Source organism: Amia ocellicauda, chromosome 21 (assembly GCF_036373705.1).
Source record: "Amia ocellicauda isolate fAmiCal2 chromosome 21, fAmiCal2.hap1, whole genome shotgun sequence".
In the NCBI taxonomy this organism is placed as follows: domain Eukaryota; kingdom Metazoa; phylum Chordata; class Actinopteri; order Amiiformes; family Amiidae; genus Amia; species Amia ocellicauda.
In genome coordinates, this window is record NC_089870.1 from 11,361,257 (window position 1) to 11,383,005 (window position 21,749).

Consider the following 21,749-nt stretch of genomic DNA (forward strand, 5'->3'; position numbering starts at 1 on the left):
GGACTACATTCCGTGCGGCACCTTCTTACCTTGTTGTCTGTGCTTTTTGTTTCCAAAATCAAACTGTCAAGTTCCTTTACCTTTGTGGAAAAATAAAGAAACACACATTATGATCTATTTAACACAGTTTAGCTATTAATGATTAAATATGCAGTCTGAAACAAACCCACTGCTCATTCTATAAAGTAATGCTACAGACATTCCTATCTTAATCAGCTAAAGACTAATTCAGTTAGATGGTTAGAAAGGGAAATCAGTAGCAAAACTATTAAAATTGGCAAGACTCTTTTGCATCTGTATGTCCACTCCTCCCCACAATGTGCTCTGTCCACAGGTAGAGAGAGTAAGAGAGGGTCTCACGTCAGCAGGCCCCTTGTCAGCGGCGGCCACGCAGCTCAGGATGATGCTGTCGCAGTCGTTCTTGGTGGCGGCTCCAGACTCGCTCACACACTTCAGCAGCTGCCGGATCTCCTTGAACTGCCGTTGCTTGACCAGCCGCTTTGCTGCCTTGTTGTATACTGCCGCTGCATCCAGCAGAAAGTCCTACAGACAATGAAAAGAGAACTGAGGAAAGGCAATTTTGTGGTGACTGATATTACATCAGCATGTGGGAAAGCAAATTGCTTAATAATGCCTGACAACTAATTGAGACCATCTCAAGTGGTGGAATTTCCTCACTCACTTCACAGTAACATGCTGCTCTGTTTAAGATCTCCCCCTAATTTTGTTGAATGTCTGTATAGGTATCTTCAAAGGCTCTAAGCATTGCCCAAAAAAAACTAAATTGACTTAGGAACCAAACAAAAATAAGTGGGACGTTTTATTTTAACATACATAAAATTTGTTTAATTATGTATTATTATATGGGATGTTCATTTGTCCTCAGTACTTTTGCAGACACGTATGATAGAAAGGAGTGATAGAAACTGAGTACACTTGAAATGATGGAAGTGTTCTTCATACACACCACATGTGAAAGAGAAAATCTGAGGACATTTCCCATAAGAGGAAAGCAAAAGCATCTTGCATTCATTCCTTTATCGTTTTATTTATTTGTAGATATTATTTCTATTTTATAGTATAGTACAGCATTTTAAAATGTCTCTTAGGAATTTAAACAAAAAGTATTATTCAGGTACGGGCCTGTCTACTTATTATTACCTGTATAACTCTGAAAGCAATTCCAAATCCCTCTTCAATGTTCTTTCCACCAAGCATGACCTGAAAAGTACATTGTTACAGAATAAAAAACACATCTATTGTCAGTCTTTTACAGTACTTTTAATGTATGTTCACATTTAAGTACCCTCTCCTTTCAAACTAGACCTAACATACCCTGAACTACTATTTCTACTATGAACTACAATGTATTAACTTGCATTTGTCCCCACAACCCTCACCAGGATAAGCGGTTTCGAAAATGGATGGATGGATGTTGCCTTTGCCGTACTGTCACACAGAGCTCGTCAGAAAGACCAGTAAAAAGAATAATGTCTATCCATTAAATAAATACAATTTAGCCAGTAAGTGGTAGTTTTAGGATGGACATTTAATAATTATTTAATTCCCATAACATATATAACTAACTACCCCATGTTACAACTCCTTCAAATTCTTAGTAGTACAGCACAGCACTTATGTTACTTCAGATATATCATGCTCATCTCAGATAAAGTAAAGAATAATACAAGTTTTTCTGAATATCTACATCTGTCAATGCTTTCTATAATAATATGGGAGGCAACTGGTCAATAGTTTTATTTTACTGGGGTTTATCTGTGTGTACAGGAACTGTGCAGAAAACGATTTCTTTCCTTTCTTGTACTTGCCTTGCATGCCACATCAACCTTCATAGCACTGTTCCCAAACAGGGTGGGAGGAGGGGCGCCCGTGATGCGCGACGTCCCTGAACTGTCGCAGCGGTGGAGGAACCGCGTCACCTCGATCTGCAGCTCAATGGTGTTGATATGTCTGAGGAATAAGAACAATTCAATCATATTTATACAGTAGATAATACGTTTGCCTTTCAGCTCGCTAACACTTGTATTCCTCTGCACACAATTCCTGTGTTTTTTTCATCCCTGATTCATAATTTCAAACTGAGAAAAGGTTAGGCGTTTTATAATTTCTAATTTATAATTAATGGATTATTTTAATAATTGATCAAATTGAGCACCCCCCCAAACAAATCTTACAACTCATACAAACTACTGTGTCACATGGTGGATCCATCAAGGAACTTATTTTCCGGACAAACAAACTTATGGTTAATCATTGGCCATCACAGCAGATCTGTCACAACTTTTGCAGTTGCCAAAATTGTAGAAGACCGTTTGAATTAGCCAAAGTAATTAATAGCTAAGATGCAATATAAAACCACATTTTGAGGAAGTGCTTCTCTATAGAATCATCATTCCAACCACCAGAGACTCCAGCAGTTTTCCATGTGGAAATAATTTATTTTACTGCATCATGCTAACCTGGAGACATCAGTGGAGGACATCTTCTTGCGGAAGGAGCTGGCGGACTTCTTGCGGCCAGAGCTGCGCCCCTGGTGTTCCTGCAGGTAGGTCTTCAGGTGGTCTTTAGCCTTGATTAACCACTTCTGCTTCTCTCCCAGGTCTACATAAGACTCGGCTTTGTGTGTGGAGAATCGAATACAGGTCATGGCTGCCCGCACGTGATCCTGAGCAAAAGAGCAAATGAGAAGTTACTGAAAATACTGTCACATAATACACAAGTATCTCCTAAAACAACTCCTAAAATGCGTTGTCTATGTTTTATCCCAACAGATATTTCCATAATTACACCTTTTAAGAAAATAGATAAATCACCAGCTCTTTAAATACTGGATATTTCAATAATACAATACTGATATCATTAAGGTTTCAGTAATTAAGAGTTCAGTTGGATCAAAAGTAAGAAGAGACTCAGGAATTCTCAATATGTCTGCTTACATTTTTGCAGAACGATGTCCTTAAAGCTGTTATCGGTCATCACTCAAAGCTACTATAGAAGAGACCTTCTTAAAGCCACAATAATGTCAGTTCCATAGAATGTCATAGTCCTGTGGCTTGGCACCGTATGATCTTTTAACACCAAGGATACCCAACTCGATCAAACCCCAGCTTCTATCTTCACTCTGCCTCATGCATTCTGTACCTCCACAAAATGCTCCAATAAAGTCAACCCACTTTGTAATGTGCTAGTATCATCTTTAATTTAAAAATTCACTGTATTAAGTTAATAAATCTGTCATTATAAACAATGAAAAAAATAATAATATGCACATTTCCTATTATGAATTGTTGGACACCTCAGTCCTAGACGTCTCAAGTTCAGCAAATAAAAGACATATGCAGTACTAAGGTTGCTCCTTGCTCCTTAAAACCATCAAAAATATATAGATATATATCCATATTTTAATATTTCAGGACAGGTAACAGAGTTTTTATGGGGGGGGGGGCTTATTTTGTAAATCAACCATGAGGCAGTCTATTGGCTAACATCTTTACTCAGGAAACTACCCAGTTCTATTTATAACATACTATTCACTCTACACATCCTGTTAAGGTTACATCTACTCTGCACAATTGAAGTCAAAATGACGAGTAGCATTGAAAGTCAAATGCTTCTGATCAATTCTGAAAGTGACAACCTTCATGAACTGCTGCAGCTCATACAGGATGTTGAAGAAGCTGCGCTTCTGTAAGTGCTGGCAGGAGGCAATCAGATAGCGGCTCCAGCTTTCCAGACTGGCATCAATGGTCTCCATCAGGTTTTCCAAAGCATGCAATTTCCCACTCTCATAGCTTGGCACGAAGATCCCATCCAGGAAAACCTCTGCTGGGCTCTCCTGAGACAGAACACAAAGGGAGACAAGGAAGCCCACAAAAGCACTGATCAGCAGAACCCAATTAAAACATCAGTATCAAATAAAAAGGTACACTGCAGTATTACATTTGCGAATACTGTGGATGTGTGCACAGATTTGGAGACAACTTTCTAACAGCAGAACATTACAGTAAGAAAAATAGTACCCATAAACAATTAGCCTACATCTTGTCAAGGTACCTCTAAGTGTTATATTGAGAAAAATCAACATGGCATCAAACTCCAAGGACTTATTGGTCCTACCAAGACAACAGAAGTGGCATGAAATTGAATCCCTTATTTTAAGACATCTGGCAGCAGAACATATGTCCGTTGAGTTAACTTACACAGACCAATAACCTTCTGACTTGACCATCACTATTAACCATTTGTTTTTTAATAAATCAATAATTTATTGGCAGAGGATCAAGGTCCAGGTACAGACCCAGGTTTAGTTTGTTTATCACTGTAAATGGTAAATTGCCATACCCTTTGTCTTGCAAAGTTATTTGTCAGTCCTGGTTGCTTACCTTGTTCAGCAAATGGAGGAGTGCCTCTCTCATGCAGTCATGCCTCATGTAGAAGCTGATGATGGCCAGGTTTGTGCCATAAGAGTGCAGGTAATAGAGACACTCCTGGTAACAACTGCTGTGTTGGATCCTCCCTTCTGATTTGTCTAGCATGACTGTCTCAGTCAGTACATCCTCTAGTTCTCTCAGAGAGGCCAGGATATCATCACCTGGCTGCTGGGACACAGAGGCATCCTAATCTCAATCAGAAGTCATAACTTTTCTTTTTCCATCTAATAAATAATACATTCTTCAGTGATATTTTTTTTTTAAAGAAAAGAGCGCAATACATAGAAAATTGTTCTAGAGGTTAAATTCAGACATTCTGGATTCTGAATGAAGAAGAAAAAAGCAAAAGGAAGCATGTCCCGTACCACTGAGTGTGTGGGCTTCACCGTGGACTCCAGGTGCTGGACTATCTCCTGCAGCAGTCGAGAGCCGTGGCTGAGCTGATTGAGGTCCAGTGGGGCCTTCAGGCAGCGGCCGAAATTCTCCCGGGCAGCTGGTAAGTTGCCTGCTTTCAGAGTGGCCATCCCCCAGGCCTGCCACACTCCACTGGGGTCCAGGCCACTCTTGGTGGAGACCTAAACACAAACACAAACACATAGGGGGGGGGTTCATTTCAGACTAGAAGCAGCTGCAGAACTCAATATTGCAAGCTTACATCAATGATCATAATGAAAAGACTAACTACTTGACTTTCTTATTTAACTATGCTCTCTCTTTTCTTTTTAGTAATTCCATCATTGTACTGTGACTTCTCCTAGACTTCCCAACTCTTTGCACATTATTATTATGTATATTGGACTGATTGTATTTACTGCAATTTGTTATGTTTTGAAAACTGTAAGTTGCCCTGGTAAGGGCATCTGTGGAGAAACAAATAATATTAACAATAGTGCTGGCCCTCACCTCCACAGCTAGCTGGTAGTACTCAGCCTCTAGTAGCTGGTTTCTGAGCCGCGTCACGGCGGCTGGTTGCAGGATGTCATCCAAGGAAGGCACATCCATGTAGTTGGCAGTGACTAAGATCTTCAGCACATCCACTTTGCTTATATAACTGAGGACAAAATCAGGTGGGACAGCAGAACGGGCGTGTCAGTAAGGCACATCTTTAAAATCCTTCGGCTTCATAACCATTATCAGAAAAACATGTGCAGAGACCAGTTTATCAGTGTTTTAGTAGCCTGTGTCTATATTACATTGGTTCTGCCAAACTGGAAAGGAGGGAAGGGGGTAGTATGGGCTCAGCTGTTGGCTGCACAGTATTAAGTCTCGAAGGGCAGAACTCAAGTCCTCAAAGCAAAGAGCTATATTAGTTATAAAGTGATACTTTACTATAAAACTTGAAACGTTTACATTTCAACTACTAATTCAAGCTTGTCCTTTACCTGTCACACAGGGCCAGGTCCTGACTCCGCCCCACTTTGACAAACATCAGTTTGGCACTGAAGAGCAGCTGCTTCATGATGTCACTGAGCAGCCGGGCATCCACCTCAGGGTTGTTGAGGCCCTGGGACAGCTTGCGGCAGTGCTCGATCAGCTGCTGCCCGCAGACTGTGTAGTTGCTGTGAAGGTTGAGGATGGCGATGCAGAGCGAGGAGCTGGGGGCCTTTTCATAAAAACAGACGTGGAATATTGATTTTGTTTTTGACACAATGCACAATGAAATAGAGTGCTTTGCAGCAGTATCCTCAGAAGACAGCAGAAGAGCTCACCTGCTCATAGTAGAACTCACTGCGCTCAATATCGTTCTCAGCGTCATTCAACGTCAGCTTGTGCTGTTGCTGAGATGTCTCAGGGAACTGCAGTATGATGGAGAAGTCTTCAATCTCAGGACTGGAACTTTCAGTCGCTGCAAATCCAAAACAATCCGAGAAACCATTGGTTTTTATTAGTTTTCATCTTTAAATATTTCAAACTGCATTATATTTGTTAAGCTGGATTTTTTAACAGAATCTTCTAAGCTTCATAGAGCAGCTAGTGCATCTTTATTCAGGTTTACAGGCAGCATGTGTTAGCAGTGGGTCTTATTTTCTTCTTTACACAGTTATTTACAACTGTAGTCTATGTATCATGCAACAGCCCAACATTTGACTGACAAATCTGCAAAGCTTAAAAAGAACAGTGCCCTATATTTTGTGCTTGAATTTAGTTTACTTTAATTAAGATTTTAATTATATATGTTAATGAGTAGCCAATACAAACTTTACAGTTGTTCTTTAATTGGAAGTGTCAATTACTTTAGTCAGTTTCATTCTAAATCCCTCCCAGGTCACACTATATCATATTATTTTGACATACACTACCGGTCAAAAGTTTTAGAACACCTACATCTTTCCATTTCTTATTGAAATTGACACAGCTTAATGTCTCAATGTACTCTGAAATTAAATTATAGCACAAACAATTGGCGATAAAAAAAGAAATCATGGAATAATTTTGTTTAACAAAATGTTACACCTTGAGTTGACAAACCCCTCTGGCACCAAATTCGTGTGCTTCTCTTTAATCCCATGTGTACTCTTCAGTGTTGTGATGTTGCCAAGTGTTTGGTATCCCATGAAAGCTGAGACTTTGTTAGAAAGCTGAGAGTCTCGGATGTGAAAAAGTTGGTTTTACACCATTCTGAAATTTGGGGGTGGGGGGGATACTCGGTCTGAGTAGGAATACAAAATCTCAGAAAATATACAAAATTATAATATATTCTGGAACCAGACAGTCTACTGATCAAAACAAGACCATCCATGTTTTGGTAGAAGCAACACACACCCGTAGAGAGCTGAACTTCTCTGGGTTTGATAGAACATCAAATAATAATCGTTTGGTTGTTCTGAACAAAACAAGCCTATTTGAAAAGAAATTTGATCGAAACTGAGTGAACTGTGACCATCTGAATGAGACCCCCCCCCTCCCCCGAGCAGACTGCACGTTTACCCCAGGGGCTCTGAATGATGGTGGGTGACACGGAAACTGTAGATGGGATTTGTTTAAGAACGAAACACGCTGGTAGTCAAGAGAATACGTTTTCAAACTATTTGCGCATTGTAGGAATACAGTGTAACTTGGACAGGAGCTGCGCGTAACACTGCCAAATAATGCTTAAGAGGGTGCACTATATAACACAGTATATATATTTTGTTTAACCTCTGGCAGTTTACCGCTTACCTTTGTACCATTTCAGGTTATTCACTGGACTTGAACTGCTTAAAGTTAAAAACTGGAAAATTGGGGGTGTTCTAAAACTTCTGGTAGTGTACACAGAAAGGACATCAAAGTCTCCACTACTACAATGTTCTTACCTTCTGTTTGTTCAAGATCCTCTTCAGATCTACAAAAACAAAAACACACTTTTAAATAAATATATATATATATATATATATATATAGCTTGAGAGAGAAGATTATTTCTTAACAGATAAAGATAATAGTAATCCAGATTTGAGAGTGAATAGGACAATTGGGAATGACCAGTCCCTTGTCATACATTGTTTGGAGTTTCCACACTTGACTGGACCTGTACGAAGGAACGTAATGCAAGTGGAAGCCCTTACTCTTGGTTGAAGTAGCTGTAGCACTGGTCACACACACGTACGGCCTCTTCCCTACAGCCTTCCACCTGCATCTTCCTGGTGGAGCAGGAGTTACAGACCAGCCGGCCACAGCGCCTGCAGTGATGGCGTCTGTTGAACTGGGAACAGGAAACAGTACTGTGAGTTTTACTGCCTGTGTATCATTATAATACATCTCCAGAAAAAACTATGCAAGACAGTGGATGCCAGGCTATTTTTATTTTTGGTATCGTCTTAAATGTCTAATTAGGTCTTCCCCCCAGAATAAAAACTCCATATCATACTGTGAATGCACAGAAGTCTAGCTGCTTTTCAATAAGACCCGCTCACCATAGTGAACCTCTCCTTTCGGCAGACCATGCACACATGTTGGGTGTGATCAGGGATCCAATTTCTCTTGTCTGGGGTTTTCTTGGGAGGGGTGAACTCAGTCGGGATGACCCTCCTGCGCACAGTCTTCTCCTTGTCTCTGGAAGTTGTGGGGGTGAGCAGTGGGTTGATGCCTAGGCAACATGAGAATAGACAAAAAGTTGCACATCATTAGGTTAAGACACTCTTGCTCACCTGATTGTAAAAAGCTAAAAGTCAGTGAAACAAGAACAGGATGGTACACACATGAGTATGTTGTTAAGTTCAAACTGATATTTCAGAACAAATCCACATTTTTAAGTAAGTTCTGGAACTCAGTGAAATATCGTGGTTGGAAAGAAACGGCTGGATCAATAACTTGGGATTAGGAAGAGCAGCCCAGGACAGTGGACAGTGATTGCAAGTGATGGCAAGGGTCTTCAACAATAATATGCTCACCTGCAGTGGAAGGTGAGGGCATTTCCACACAGGGAGATGGAGGCACGTTCTCTGGGTTGGGAGTCTGATTCAGAATGTCCTGCAGACTGATCACAGAGTCTGAAGAGAGGACAGATAACACGTTACAAAAACTGTTGAGAGGCACATCCAGTAAAAGCTTCCAACAGATGAGTACTTTTGCTATGATCAAGTTGGTCTGGTTATGTTTGAATCGGCTTTAGCTGGGAGATTGCAGACTAGCAATGTCCATTGTTACCGATTTGAAAAGTCCCTGCCTCAAATGCAACATGTTTAAATCGGTTTGTCCCGGCAAAAAAGATATTCATTACTCTGACAAGTGCTTACAAAATAAAGAACCGACAAAGAAATTATGTATTGGAGAAACAAGAAAATTAAAGTGATTGAAAGTTGGCTTGATTTGGTCTCTACCAGTCCTCCTGTACACAGAGAGAGGGTTAAATATATACAAGGTTGCAGCCTGTTTGAAAACGGGTATGAAACAGGCAACACAAAATGTGCATGTGAAAACTCAAGTACAAAATGCTGTGCTAACTGGTCAACTGGTTCCCTTTTCCCGGACCAATGAATAGCACTGTCCGCTTACTGACCTGATCTGCTCCTCTCTCTGGGAGCATAGGGGAAATCTAGAGCCTTCCTGGCATAGCTGGACAGCAGGTTGTCGATGTCTTCTGTGGTGAAGCCGGCCTCCTGGCCTACGAGTAGTTGCCGCAGAGTGCAGACAGCCATGGCGGCCCAGTCAACCTTCATGTTCATTAGGAGCTGCTCCAGCATCAGCAGGGGACTTGACAGCAGTTGGAAGTAGTCCTGTCGCGCAGGTTCTGGCAATGTCAGCAACAGCTACAACATAATAACAGCAAAGAAGGGTCTCGAGATATTGAAAAACACATCTTGTTGTACTGCTAAGTGTCGCTATTAACCTTTCGAAACTCTTCTTGTTTACATGTTATTGTAGTGTAAACACACACAAGGCATTAACACAAGGAGATGTAAGGAAAAAAATAATACCTAACATCTATTGTTGCAAACCTGTATGTACAAACAAAGAGGGGCATGAATTTCTCCGAGATCAAGACAAGAGGAGATCATGAGCGATAGCAATATTGCAAGGTGTAAAAGGCAAACTGTTGTAGAGGCCTTCTTACAGTATTGTTGTTAGAAATCACTTTAAAATATCAAACATGGTGTTGTTACCTTGGACCCAATGCGCATAGCTTGGATCTCATGCTGCCGCAAAGAGGACATGCTGCTGTGGAAGTGTGAGCTGAGGTAATCCGTCAGAAAGTGGCAAGCAGCTAAACCCGGCCGCTGGTCCAAGGCCTGCTGGCTGATCTGCAGACACAGTTCATGGTCTCCGATGCTCTCCAGCAGCTGCACAATCAAAGATTTGAGGAGGAAAATGTAAAGTTAATAGTGAATTAACTCATACAAATGGTAATTGTTGTGCGTTGTTTTAAAATACGATACCTGGAAGGCTTCTTCTGTGAGGCCTCTCTCCAGAAGGTGCAGCAGGTGGTCCCTCTGTAGCCTCATGAGAAGTTCTTGAGAAACGGGGTGCAGTTGAACCCACTGCTCACAGAGCTCAAACTCCTGCCAGAGACACAACCAGTACTTCAAACTTCCTCTGCAATGCATCCTGTCACTGCCTCACTCACGGGTCTCAAATGCATTTCCTTGAAGGCTGCCGTGTATTCTGGCTTTCATTCCTGCTCAATAAAATTCAACTGGTCAAATTATCCAAATCACTAGACACTTTTTCTCCAAGGCTTCAAAAAAGAATATGTAATTCAAATTGTGCATTTTAAATTGTAAAAATAAGTTGAGATTGCCAGTTGAGACCAATAATTAATGATGACAAAACCACAGACTCTGTTGATTTTGAGAGCCCTGAGGGGAATCTTTTTCTCACTCTAGGTCACATATGCCACTTTAATCTAACACAGAGTTGTAAAATACAATAAACAAATCATAAAACTAGAAATGCAGGCTGGTCCCTATCCCTATTATGTAGACACCAATGGTTACATTTTGCACTACATTATAACCAACTGTGAGCAAGTTTCACCACAGGTTGCAATGCAATTGGTCAAGTGTTGGTAGGGTTGCATGGGCTTAAAGTCTGCCAGAAGTCTTGCCATAAAACAAACACTGTAATGTACTTGGGACCTGAGATACTAATCCCCTTAATTCTATAGTACTGCTGCTTGCCCAGTGTATTTGGAGAGAATTTGGCAAAACTGAGTTCCACAATCCTAAATCTATGATACGTTGGTGATCATTAAAAAAAAAAAAATGTATGTATTTATTATCAGGATATATATTGTTACCAAGATGTTGAAGACAAGAGGAACCTGGGGAAGAGGTTAGGGAGTAGTACTTGCTATGTTGTCAGCTTACATTGGCATCCAGCACAATAGACAGCACTGCCTCCGGGTCACTAGTGGAACTTTCACTCAGATCCTGCCAGTCACTCCAGGGCAGGTCGGAGCTGAGACTCAATATCTGGCAAAGGCAAATACGAAAAGGCACAGTGAGAAATAAACAGGTTTAAATTTGTAAATTGTAAATATCCCTGACTGACGGGAAGTTCAAAATGTGTCAACAATTGTTCACATCATTGAGTTTTCTAATCTGCCTAACCTAAATCCAATTATTTGTTCTAAAGCGTATAACATGCTCCTTATATTGTGCACTGGATGAGTGCAGACAAGATGAAAATAAATTCAAGTACCAAGATCTCTTGAAATACAATAGAAGTGTTCGATAAATCTAAATCGGCCATCAAATCTAGATATTAAGTTTCAGACTTATATTGTACCCATAAAACACAATAAGAATCCAATTCTTCACTGTCGCTTCAATGCAGAGACAGTTATGAGAGAAAAATAAGTGATAATGGCAATAAAATTAACTCCGACAGTTAAAAAAAAAAAAAAAATGCCTACAACAATTGACTCCAAATCCCTTTCAGATTATAGTACATTTTATGTATTACCCTCTGGTAGATCTGGAGTTCTCGTTTCTTCAGCTCCAGCTGTTCCTTCAGCTCTTGTGCTGTCTGTGTGTCACTCAGGCAGTACTGGAGGACCTCCAGACAGGACTCCAGAGCCCACTTACACAGGCACTGAAGGACCACTCTGGCTCTGAGGTCAGCATCCTTCACCCGGAACACATGCTCTGTTCCCTCAGACTCTGCAAAGGATGACAAAGTCAGTGGTGGAACCTATTAAAGGGATGCCATGTTTGTTGTAATATTTGTATCAGAATTCCAATAAGAGAGGGAGGTATAGAAAATCAAACACATAAAAGAGGTTAACTTTCAAAATGAGGTTCATTATGTTCATTATCCTTTAAAACATAAGATTTCAAACTAAAACAAAGTATGAAGTTAGCATCAGCAAAACAAAAAACTAAGTATGATCCCACCCTTGTTCACAGAGTACAAATAAAACAATACATGGTTATTGGAAAGTTCAGTGGGATATAAAGTACCTTTAAAAAATGTTATTTTAATCAGTTAACTGAGCTCAAAAGGCTGAAAGTGGAAAAGAAGAGGGGATAATCCTAAAAACTACAGATAGATAAACTTCAGTATGCGTTGTGTAATGCAGAAGTACAATCGATTTTGAATTTCGCTATAATAAATACTCAAATTGATTTAACTGTACAGCCTTACCTTCCACAGCAGCACAGGTGAGTATAATGTCTTTCATTCTGTCCACTCCCTCGCTCTGCTGCCCATACAGCTCCAGGATACTCAGAGCTCTGACAAAGTCCTTGGAGGAAAGCACCTGCTGGAAGGCATCAGCTGCTACATCTTGTGTGGCTCTACAGTGCAAGCCAGAGAACACCAAGGTAGCCACAGGCTTGCCACATAGAGACACCACCAGCCCACTGTCCTCCTCTTGGGCCCCCAAAACTGGTTCAGACATGGTATTGAGGAAACTCTGCAGGATAGGGAATTCCTTCAGTAGCTGCTGACACTCCCTGGAGATCTGCTCCAAGTCCAGTTGAGCTTCTTTCTTGCCTCGAAAGTCTCTCCAGGAGGACAGGCCCGACTTGGCAATCTTGGTTCCCTTGGAGGCATTCAGGCAGGCGATGGTAGCCAGCAAGCTAGAGCGGGACTTCAGGAAGTTCAAGGCAGAGGCAGTAAGGAAAAACTGTGTGGAGCCATCAGGAGATAAGGGTGGAGAGCTTTGAGCTATAGTCTCTTCACTGGGACCTCCTGGCAGGGGTGACTGGCCATAAAGATCTGGAACATACTGCTCAGCATACTGCCGGACAAGTGTGCCTATTCCGTCAAGGAGAGAAGGATCCTGTTTTTGTTGGCATGTATCCCAGAGTGGGAGACTCTCACAGCAGCGGTGAACTATAACCTGGGAGATGCTGATGTTCAGTTCTTCCTGATTCAACAAAGAGGAGATCCTGTCCAAGACACAAGACAGACAACATTGTCTTTCAAATCTATTGAGCAAAGAGCTAATGGTATAGCTGGCAAGGAAGTGGTGAACCCTCAGCTTTCAGGAGTTATATAATATATAAAAGGTATAAAATTAATTAGCTGTTTTTACCTCAATGGATACCTTCACCAATTAAAAATGTAATTACAAATGGGAGCCAATAGAGGTTCTGGGAATTAACCCCATGACTTGCTGATACACACCAGGACCGATGAGTTTCCAAGTAATACTTCCCTTGATTCACAAGAGGGAATAACATCACTAATAACATCACATTAAAGGGAGGACATGCTAGACAGACAGAAGAAAGGTTAATGTGGCCTACCTATCAGGGGGGACCTGCCTCTCAAAGAGTAGGTGAGTGAGTAGCTGGCAGGGGGTCTCCTGAAGTACCAGTAGGGGGTTGCCCAGCTTCACTTCTGAGGCCTGGTCTACAAATTGATAAAGAGGAAGACATTATGTAGAAAGAAGACAAGTTGAATTCAATTATAAGAAAATTATTTGGGCAACAATGTGGAGCACAGATATGGGTGGGACAGGCCTATAACATACCAGCCTCGTTGCCCAAGCTCCGGACAAGGACCCCCGCCAGCGTGTTGATGTAGTCGAAGAAGCTGCGGATGTAGTCCACCCTGTTAGGCATGTGATAGTCCTGGGACTGGAAGTGTTGGTCCACCGTCCGGAGCAGTTGCTTCATGTGGGACCGCACAGGGTGAGCCTCCAAGTCTGCCAGCTTCAGGCCAGCCTGCTCCACCAGCACTCCTAACAGAGCCCCACCTCTCACCTCTGAGAGACAAAAGACCCTCTCAGCATGACACTCAGAAAGGCAACACATGTCCCATTCAGAAAGATCATTAGAACACGTTGCCAGTGGAAACAAGGCACCTGTCTCTGGATGACCATGGCCCAGTCACTGACCTGTTGAGTCGGAGGCTGAGGACAGTGTGTGCAAGACCTGCTCCAGCCGCTGAATGGTGAGGAGCTGGGAGACAATCCCCTCTTCGGTCAGGGTGGGGTACCAGCTCAGCAGCACCTCCACAGCACTGCAGCTGAACGGGCTTGGGGCCTTGTCTTCAGCTCCCTCTGGCACAACACACAGAGCAGGACATATAGGTTATTATTAAGTTGTTGTTAATCTTACTCGCCAGATACCTCTAAAATGCCAAACTGGCACTGGACTCTGACTGTCTTACCCAGTTTGGCTTGTCCTTTGGCACTCTGTGTATGATTCAGGATTTTACTGATCTGCTGGAGCACGGCTGGGAACCCTCTGATGCCCTCAGGGTGGGAGATCTTGAGATCTAATTTCAAGCCTGTGTTAAATAGAAAAGGGGGAAATAAAATTACAACAGTACTTCAAACCATTTTATCCTTATTTATCCAGATTGCTATACGAGGTATGATCAACTCCTGCAGGACAGTACCTCTGCTCTCAAGGGTGCTGTGGAGTCTCCTCTCCGCTGTCTCTAGCAGCTGCTTCGAGGTCTTCCAGAGATGGCAGTGAGTGCAGGCCAGGTCAAATGCTGCCATCCCAGGGGGGCTAAGCTCTTCCAGCAGCCCTATCAGGACATTCCCGGGCTCCAGCAACACGTTGCTCAGCCAATAGTTCTCTTCCAGAGTTGGCACCAGCTTCCCCGGAGAGCTCAGCAGCTTGTCAGCAACATCTGAGATGGAGTAGAACACCATGCCTGCATAGAAAACACATTTTTTGGAAAGGTTATTACACATACACATACATCAGGATCAGAATATCAGTGATACATCTAAAATGCGGTTACCTGCCGCTGCAGCACTGCCGATGGCCTGCAGGGTAGAGCGGCCACTGCTGACTCTTCGCCCGACGCCCTCTGCTGACTGGCTCTCTATCTTCTGCTCCACCTGTGTCAACTCGTTCAGCACCTCCTGGTATCGCTCCATGAACAGCAGCTCCCCGCAGCAGGCCGACGACTCCAGGCCAAACATCAGAGCCACCTGGGAAACAGGGAATATTAAAGGAAAAACACCAGCCAGCTGCGGTGTGTGCCTGTTCACCTGCACTATATTTCAGTAAGACTGCAAGAGCACTGTGCATAATGTTTTCTTGTTATTTATTTTTTTAATTTATCTTCTCCAATTACAATAAATCTGTCCTGACCTACGGACTTCTCAAGTGTTTATGCATTTATTTACCAATGACTACAAAAAGCACTAACTTGTTATACAACATCTATTAGTCAAATATACAAGAAAAAAAATTAATGGTAAGAAAAGGCAGAAGAAAGTAATAAGGAGAGAAAGCTTTCAGTCAATTTGCACACTAAACATCCAGGCTACAAAGCTGGCTTCAAGCTCTGCCATTTCTCTAACCAAACAGCCCAGTTACCTGGTGTGCCTCTGTGAAATTCCCTCTCAGGATGCAGGATATCAGGAGAGACTCGGGTGGGGACAGCATCATGGGGACCAAAAGACTGTGGTGAGCTCCCAGGGTCTGTGGGTCCTGCTCTCTCAGAACAGGGACGGCACCTGCACTGCCATCTGGAAGTTTGAACTAGTTTTAATAGCTTTGGCGATTTGTCACTTCTGGAAGGCTAATGTTTACTTTTACAATTTAATGATTCCCATTATATTCACAGTTGGTAATAAAGCAATTGTTATGACTGGAAATTGGGAAGATGTAATGAAAGCAGAAACTTGACCAACCTGAAGTGCTAGCACTGATCTCTCCATTCTGACAGTCCCCAGAATGACCACGAGCTGCATCTTGAACAAGGGAACAGTGACAGTACTTTTTTAATGTAGAATCTCCAATTATATTTCCTCCTTTTTACAATTTAAGTGGGAATCAACAATTACTGAGCTTGGACCACCACTGTCACTTCCATGCTGCTTTAGGAGAGACGATACAAAGTTTCCAAAGTCATCTGCTATTTTTACACCCAATAAACCTTTACACAAGCCTCACCTGTTTTATGTCTCCCTGCCCTTCTCCTCCTCTTCTTTAGTCCACTGCATTGGATGGACATCTGAAGAGGTCTATTTGTGCCACAAACCAGCCGTTCTACAAAACACAATCAACCATGAAAGGTCACTGTAAGCCATGCAGAGAGAGACAACATCACATTAAAATACAAGGCTAAGATTAGAGGTGCTAAGCGCTTGTCTAGGAGATCTACAGCCCAGCAGGACATAATTAAAACAGGGATATATACAAAGACTGAATCGTTTTTCCTAACATAATTGCAATGTAAAACTTTCTTCTGACAAAACTAAAGTCACAAACAGCATTTGCCACATACTTGCACACCACATCAATAAATTATTAATAAATAATCAATACTGAGCTTTAATGTCCTTACCAGTTGTCTTGTTACTGGTGACCACCTGGAATCTCCACTGAGCCTCTGAGACGTGCTTGGACAGCCTTTGCAAGCGAGTGTTAAAGGTCTCTGCTGTGATAGAACAGTTCAGGCACTCTGCAAACTCCATCTCCCTGGTCAGAACCTTCTCATCCTCCCACAGTGTATCATTGTCAATTCCATCCAGGTTCTCCTTCATCATTTTTAGGAAAACCTTCATGGCCACTTCATCAGCTAGAAACCCACAGACTCCTTTTGCAAAGTGCCTCAAGTTCAAGTAACTAAAACACTGACTCTGCACATATGCCTGCTCTGCGGGGTCCTGGGCAACCTCTTTACCACTCTCCCTCAGTTCGGAGAAGTCCATGGGCTCTTCTTGGGGTGTCTCTTGTGTCTTCACCCCTCTCGCATCTCCCTCTGGACCTACTGGTTTACTCTCCGTCTTCTCGTCAGCAAAGTTAGCATCAGACAGAAACAACAGGGAATAAATATTCTCCAAAAGCTCCAGACGAAACATGACGGGCACAGACTCCAGACAGTGCTGGCATTCGACGGCATACTTTCGAAAAAGCACAGGGCATCCTGAGTCGATACAAATAGGAAAAAACATAAAAACATGTATATAATTATTAATCTTTGCTAACAAAAAAAACTAGACAACCTGACATTACATTATCTAAAGTTGAACAAATAATAGTTAAATGTAGTGTCTTGACTGCACTTCTGAATTATAAGAACGTCTAAGTTAATGCTAAAAAAAATATCTACAATTTGTTAAACATAAAAGGCATGTGTGTAAAAGTCACATTATACTCTACTAATTATAGATGTATAACGGATTATATGAATTTAACTGAAAATAACTATTGGTATTTATTTTTGTAAAATAAGCTATTTATCTTAAAGCCTGGCTGTGCTGTTTTCTGCTGTTTCTGCTTAAGGTAAGGGACTAACATAGCAGACTGGTGATCAAATTAATGTCACAGACTAAATATCATCCCAGGTTTTAGCAGAGTTTTTATTATTACAAATAGCTGGTATGACATTACCTGGCTCTGCACTTGGTAGAGATTCCTCTGGCTGCACCTCAGAGAAAATGCTGGTACAGTCCTTGCAGCGGGCGTGCTTGTGTGCATTGATAAACAGGGCATAGGCAGCATATTTCATTGCACAGAAACCCTGGAACAGCACCACATTACGGCGCACTACCAGACTGGCCCAATCAGGTTTCCCCGTCTCTCCTAAAAGATTGGAAAGCACAAAACATTTCATATACAGACCTGCAATAATACAGCTGTGAGAAAATATCTAGAAAATGGGTGCAAACATCTGGCATCCAATGGCTGAAAATTTACAGATAAGAACTGGAATGTACTGTGGAAAATTGGAGAACAAACCAAAGCTGTTTGTACAGGACATTATTTCAAACACAGTTGACAACATGTGACAATGTTGGATGCCATATTTTTTGCAAATCTTACAACTTTTCCTACAAGCAGGTCATAATTCATACTATAAATCTTGATGAAAGGCAGCAACTTGTGAGTGCTTGAAGCTCAGGGTTTGTCCTTTCAGAAATAATTGTTTTGAGAGGAAGAAGAGAGATGGGGCAGCTAACCAGGGGAGGGAGGCGGCAGGAGGCCCTGCAGCAGTGTCAGGACACGGCTCTCCTCCATGGCAGGCAAGTTGGTGAGAGAGTGCAGGACATACAGAGCCGAGTGACAGTCCACACTGTGCAATAGCCTCAGGAGCTCTTTGGCAGGGATCCTCCTAAAGACACAAGAACATGCAATCAGAGGTTCATCACTAACACATCTGAAAATAACGCGCTTCAACATTTAAAGCGGACAGCAAGAAATCCAATACAAGTGCTAGTTGAGTCACCCTGCAGTCTCCTTCTGTTTGAGTCAATGATTTCTGCTTCTCTATCGATTGTATAATTAGATGACTTCTCTGAATACATTATAGAGACTTATTTGTTTCCAAGGGTGAAACGATTCATAGTGGAACGATGATTCGCAATACTTCTCAGTACGATGTATTACACCATGCATGTATCGTGCAATATGTTTAAAATGAGTACAGCAGGGTTTGAATTTCAGCGTGAGATTGGAGGAATCTCTCATTCTCAGTCTACTGCAGTAAAATCCCACGGATATTTGAAGACGGTAAGTGAATATACTAGTTATGTTCTTGTATCTCTGCTGATGTAACTGCTGCTCATAACTGACTCTGTATGTGACATCCCATGCAGCTACTACAGAACCCTATCTGCACAGAGAAGCATGTCACACAGTGAGTGAAGGAGGACTCACATATTGTTTTGTGAACACCATTCTAGGACTCCCAGCTGTGTGGACAAAACATCTCCAAACTCCTTCAATACAGAATCACAGTACAGGTCCTGGAAAAGAAAAAAAATTAAAAGTCAACAGTCATTGCTGGGATCAACCAAGGTTAAGTAGGTATTAAATGGGTATTAAGTGTAACACTTCACTAAAACAGTGTACACATTCCCCCTTTTTCAGAAAGTTTTTTGAGGGGACTACTTGCAAAACAATCAATCAAGGCAAACCATAAATCCAGTAATAAATAAAAGAACATGAAAGTGAGATTTAAAAATAGTCCATTAAGAAAAACTGTTTAAAAAAGTGATTTAAATATCTAGACATGGAAAGCACCTTGTTTTCATGCAGAATGTGTAGCAGAGATTTTGCAGATTCTACACTCTGGCAGTGAGTCCATCCTAGCAGCAACAGAAGCCTTGACAGAGGTTTGAACTCCTGTTTGAGGAGGTGGTCTAGACCAGAGAAATCTTCCCTTTTGATTAGACTCAATGCTGTTACCTAGACAAGAGAGCAAGAAAATCCATTTGTGCACACATTTTTATTTAGAACCATTCATGGTATGGTGATCAGATCATATCTTTAGACATTGAATGCAAGTACATTCTAAAAAACTATTTGAAGGATTTTAATGTTTGATGCCTTAGTTTCCTATGGTTCTTAAAGCATTAACATACTAATAACTAGCTAACAATAACAAATATTAAACAACGGCATTAATCCAAAGAGATTCTACAATATGTTTTGAACAAATTATACATTTGCTGACATTTGCTCTGTATGGAAATTCAACAGAAGGGTGGTGCAATTAAAAGTTTTCTGTCTGGTGCCATATTTAAAGATCTAGTTATTCACTTTTTCTGAAATAAAAATGCTTTTCATCCCTGTTACATATGAACATACATGTCTGTGTCATGCTTAATGTTTATGTCAAATCCTCTGCAAAACAGAAATATTATAATTAAATGCTGTATGCAGAGAAAAACCCTTTCTTAAAACCCTGCATTACACTCAAATTCCCTCTTTGTGATACTTACTAACACTTGCTCCAGGAAATGTTTACCATTGCTCACACAGTCGAAGTAAATGGTCTTCCAGGCTGAGGTTCGTTCACAGTGTGAAAACAACTCCAGCATCACTTTCTCCACTTCAGACAACTCGGCAGAACCTGGGGGGTTCAATATTATATTGTGTGTATATAATATATATTATATTTTGTAATAGTCATAATAATCATCATCATGTACATTATGTCACAAGTTGGGTTTTTATTTCAATGTATTGCATTTCACAATCACTGACCATGCACTTTCATTTCCTTCTTTCAAAATGCCCCATTTGATCATACAGATGCACAAATACTCAAAGGAAATACTGAATACTTATTTGGTTAATTACTTTTCTCCACCCACTGCTCTTTCATTTGTTGGGCGGTCTTTGGTACTTGTCACCAAACATCTAAATCACATTTTTGTGCTTCTTATTTATTTCAAAATACATTTTTTTTTTTTTTTATGGACATATAATTCTAGATAAACATGTTATGCAGGACTCACTTACTGACAATGGAAAGCTACTTTTATTTAGACGTACTGGACAAAAAAAAACATTTAAGTTTTAGTACATTAGTACATGATAACCATGGAATATTTGCAGAAACTATTTTTAATACAGTATTTTGTTCTTGTGTAAAAACTGTGGTTAACACTTGGGCAGTAAGCATCTAGGTGTGAAAAATACTTAAAACTAAACATTTAATGTGCATACTAGTCATCAGGAAAACTATTACAAAGGTAGAGTTATAGTCCTAGCAGAACTTCATCTGTCACCACATTTTGTGAAAAAGGAACTTGGCTATCTCGATATAACATTGCAGTACTTGCCCGTGTTGTTGCCCGAGTCACTTAAGTATAAATATATTTATCTTTGCAGTAATTTTATTTTAATTTGGTGTTTTATAAAACAAAATTAAAGGAAAAACCTGAATAAAGCTGTACTGTTTAGAGGCATAATACAATTAAGCAATTAACATCCTATCATGCTCTGTGGCATGAATAAAAATGCTGAGCAGACCCAGTTGACCTCGATGACAAGAGGAAAGGATCTAAGTGACTTTATTGGGGCACAAATGGCAGGAGCTTCAGTTACAAAGACTGCTCAACTGGCTAGTGTTTCAATAGGAACAGTGACTAAAGTTACATCTGCATTTAGATCTATGGGAAAGACATCAGTAAATAGGGTTGGAAATTGTGGTTGAAAGTGTACATTCGATGACCGTGATGCTTGTGCATTACTGTGATATGTAAGGAAAAACAGAAGAGCAACTCTTTCCCAGGTGACTGAGAATGTCAATGCAGGACATGATCAGACTGTGTCAGCAAGAACAGTCCGTTGAGAACTACATGTCAGGGATATGATATTAGGGTTGCAATGCATAAACCCCTCATTACAAAGACTAATGCACATTTGTTCTGTTATGCAGAGGTGGTCATTTTCCTGTCATGGTTTGGGTCCACTTGTCCCCTTACAGGGAAGGGTCACAGCAAATCATTACAAAGTTATCCTTTATCCTGTGGTGACACATTTCTATCCTGATGGGAGTGGTCTCTGCCAGGATGACAATGCCCCCATCCACAGGGCACGAGGGCTCACTGAATGGTTTGATTAGTATGAAAATTATGTGAATCATATGCTATGGCCTTCACAGTAACCAGATCTCAACCCAATTGAACACCTATGGGAGATTTTGGACCAACGTGTTAGACAGGCTC

At 41.1% G+C, this 21,749-nt stretch overlaps 1 protein-coding gene across 3 annotated transcripts in view; it reads right to left on the reverse strand.

Annotated features, from left to right (window-relative positions):
• zfyve26 (zinc finger, FYVE domain containing 26) overlaps positions 1–21,749 on the reverse strand; it is a 30,075-nt gene that overhangs the window by 4,580 nt on the left and 3,746 nt on the right. For 2 of the 3 annotated variants that reach the window (XM_066694809.1, XM_066694810.1), the window contains exons 6-41: positions 20,016–20,146; positions 19,315–19,479; positions 18,949–19,037; positions 18,252–18,403; positions 17,683–17,874; positions 16,634–17,215; positions 16,240–16,335; positions 15,978–16,037; positions 15,661–15,812; positions 15,077–15,269; positions 14,723–14,986; positions 14,492–14,611; positions 14,217–14,381; positions 13,851–14,084; positions 13,624–13,729; positions 12,515–13,263; positions 11,834–12,030; positions 11,236–11,340; positions 10,306–10,428; positions 10,033–10,209; positions 9,429–9,678; positions 8,821–8,919; positions 8,344–8,516; positions 7,996–8,132; positions 7,745–7,773; positions 6,161–6,297; positions 5,834–6,054; positions 5,355–5,502; positions 4,817–5,026; positions 4,404–4,619; positions 3,659–3,856; positions 2,481–2,686; positions 1,830–1,971; positions 1,162–1,221; positions 361–543; positions 30–80 (exon numbers count right to left, since the gene is read on the reverse strand). In XM_066694809.1, the coding sequence (XP_066550906.1) occupies positions 30–80; positions 361–543; positions 1,162–1,221; positions 1,830–1,971; positions 2,481–2,686; positions 3,659–3,856; positions 4,404–4,619; positions 4,817–5,026; positions 5,355–5,502; positions 5,834–6,054; positions 6,161–6,297; positions 7,745–7,773; positions 7,996–8,132; positions 8,344–8,516; positions 8,821–8,919; positions 9,429–9,678; positions 10,033–10,209; positions 10,306–10,428; positions 11,236–11,340; positions 11,834–12,030; positions 12,515–13,263; positions 13,624–13,729; positions 13,851–14,084; positions 14,217–14,381; positions 14,492–14,611; positions 14,723–14,986; positions 15,077–15,269; positions 15,661–15,812; positions 15,978–16,037; positions 16,240–16,335; positions 16,634–17,215; positions 17,683–17,874; positions 18,252–18,403; positions 18,949–19,037; positions 19,315–19,479; positions 20,016–20,146 (6,512 nt within the window). The remainder of the gene's footprint in view (positions 1–29; positions 81–360; positions 544–1,161; positions 1,222–1,829; positions 1,972–2,480; positions 2,687–3,658; positions 3,857–4,403; positions 4,620–4,816; positions 5,027–5,354; positions 5,503–5,833; positions 6,055–6,160; positions 6,298–7,744; positions 7,774–7,995; positions 8,133–8,343; positions 8,517–8,820; positions 8,920–9,428; positions 9,679–10,032; positions 10,210–10,305; positions 10,429–11,235; positions 11,341–11,833; positions 12,031–12,514; positions 13,264–13,623; positions 13,730–13,850; positions 14,085–14,216; positions 14,382–14,491; positions 14,612–14,722; positions 14,987–15,076; positions 15,270–15,660; positions 15,813–15,977; positions 16,038–16,239; positions 16,336–16,633; positions 17,216–17,682; positions 17,875–18,251; positions 18,404–18,948; positions 19,038–19,314; positions 19,480–20,015; positions 20,147–21,749) is intronic. The other variant, XM_066694811.1, reaches the window with a different exon arrangement.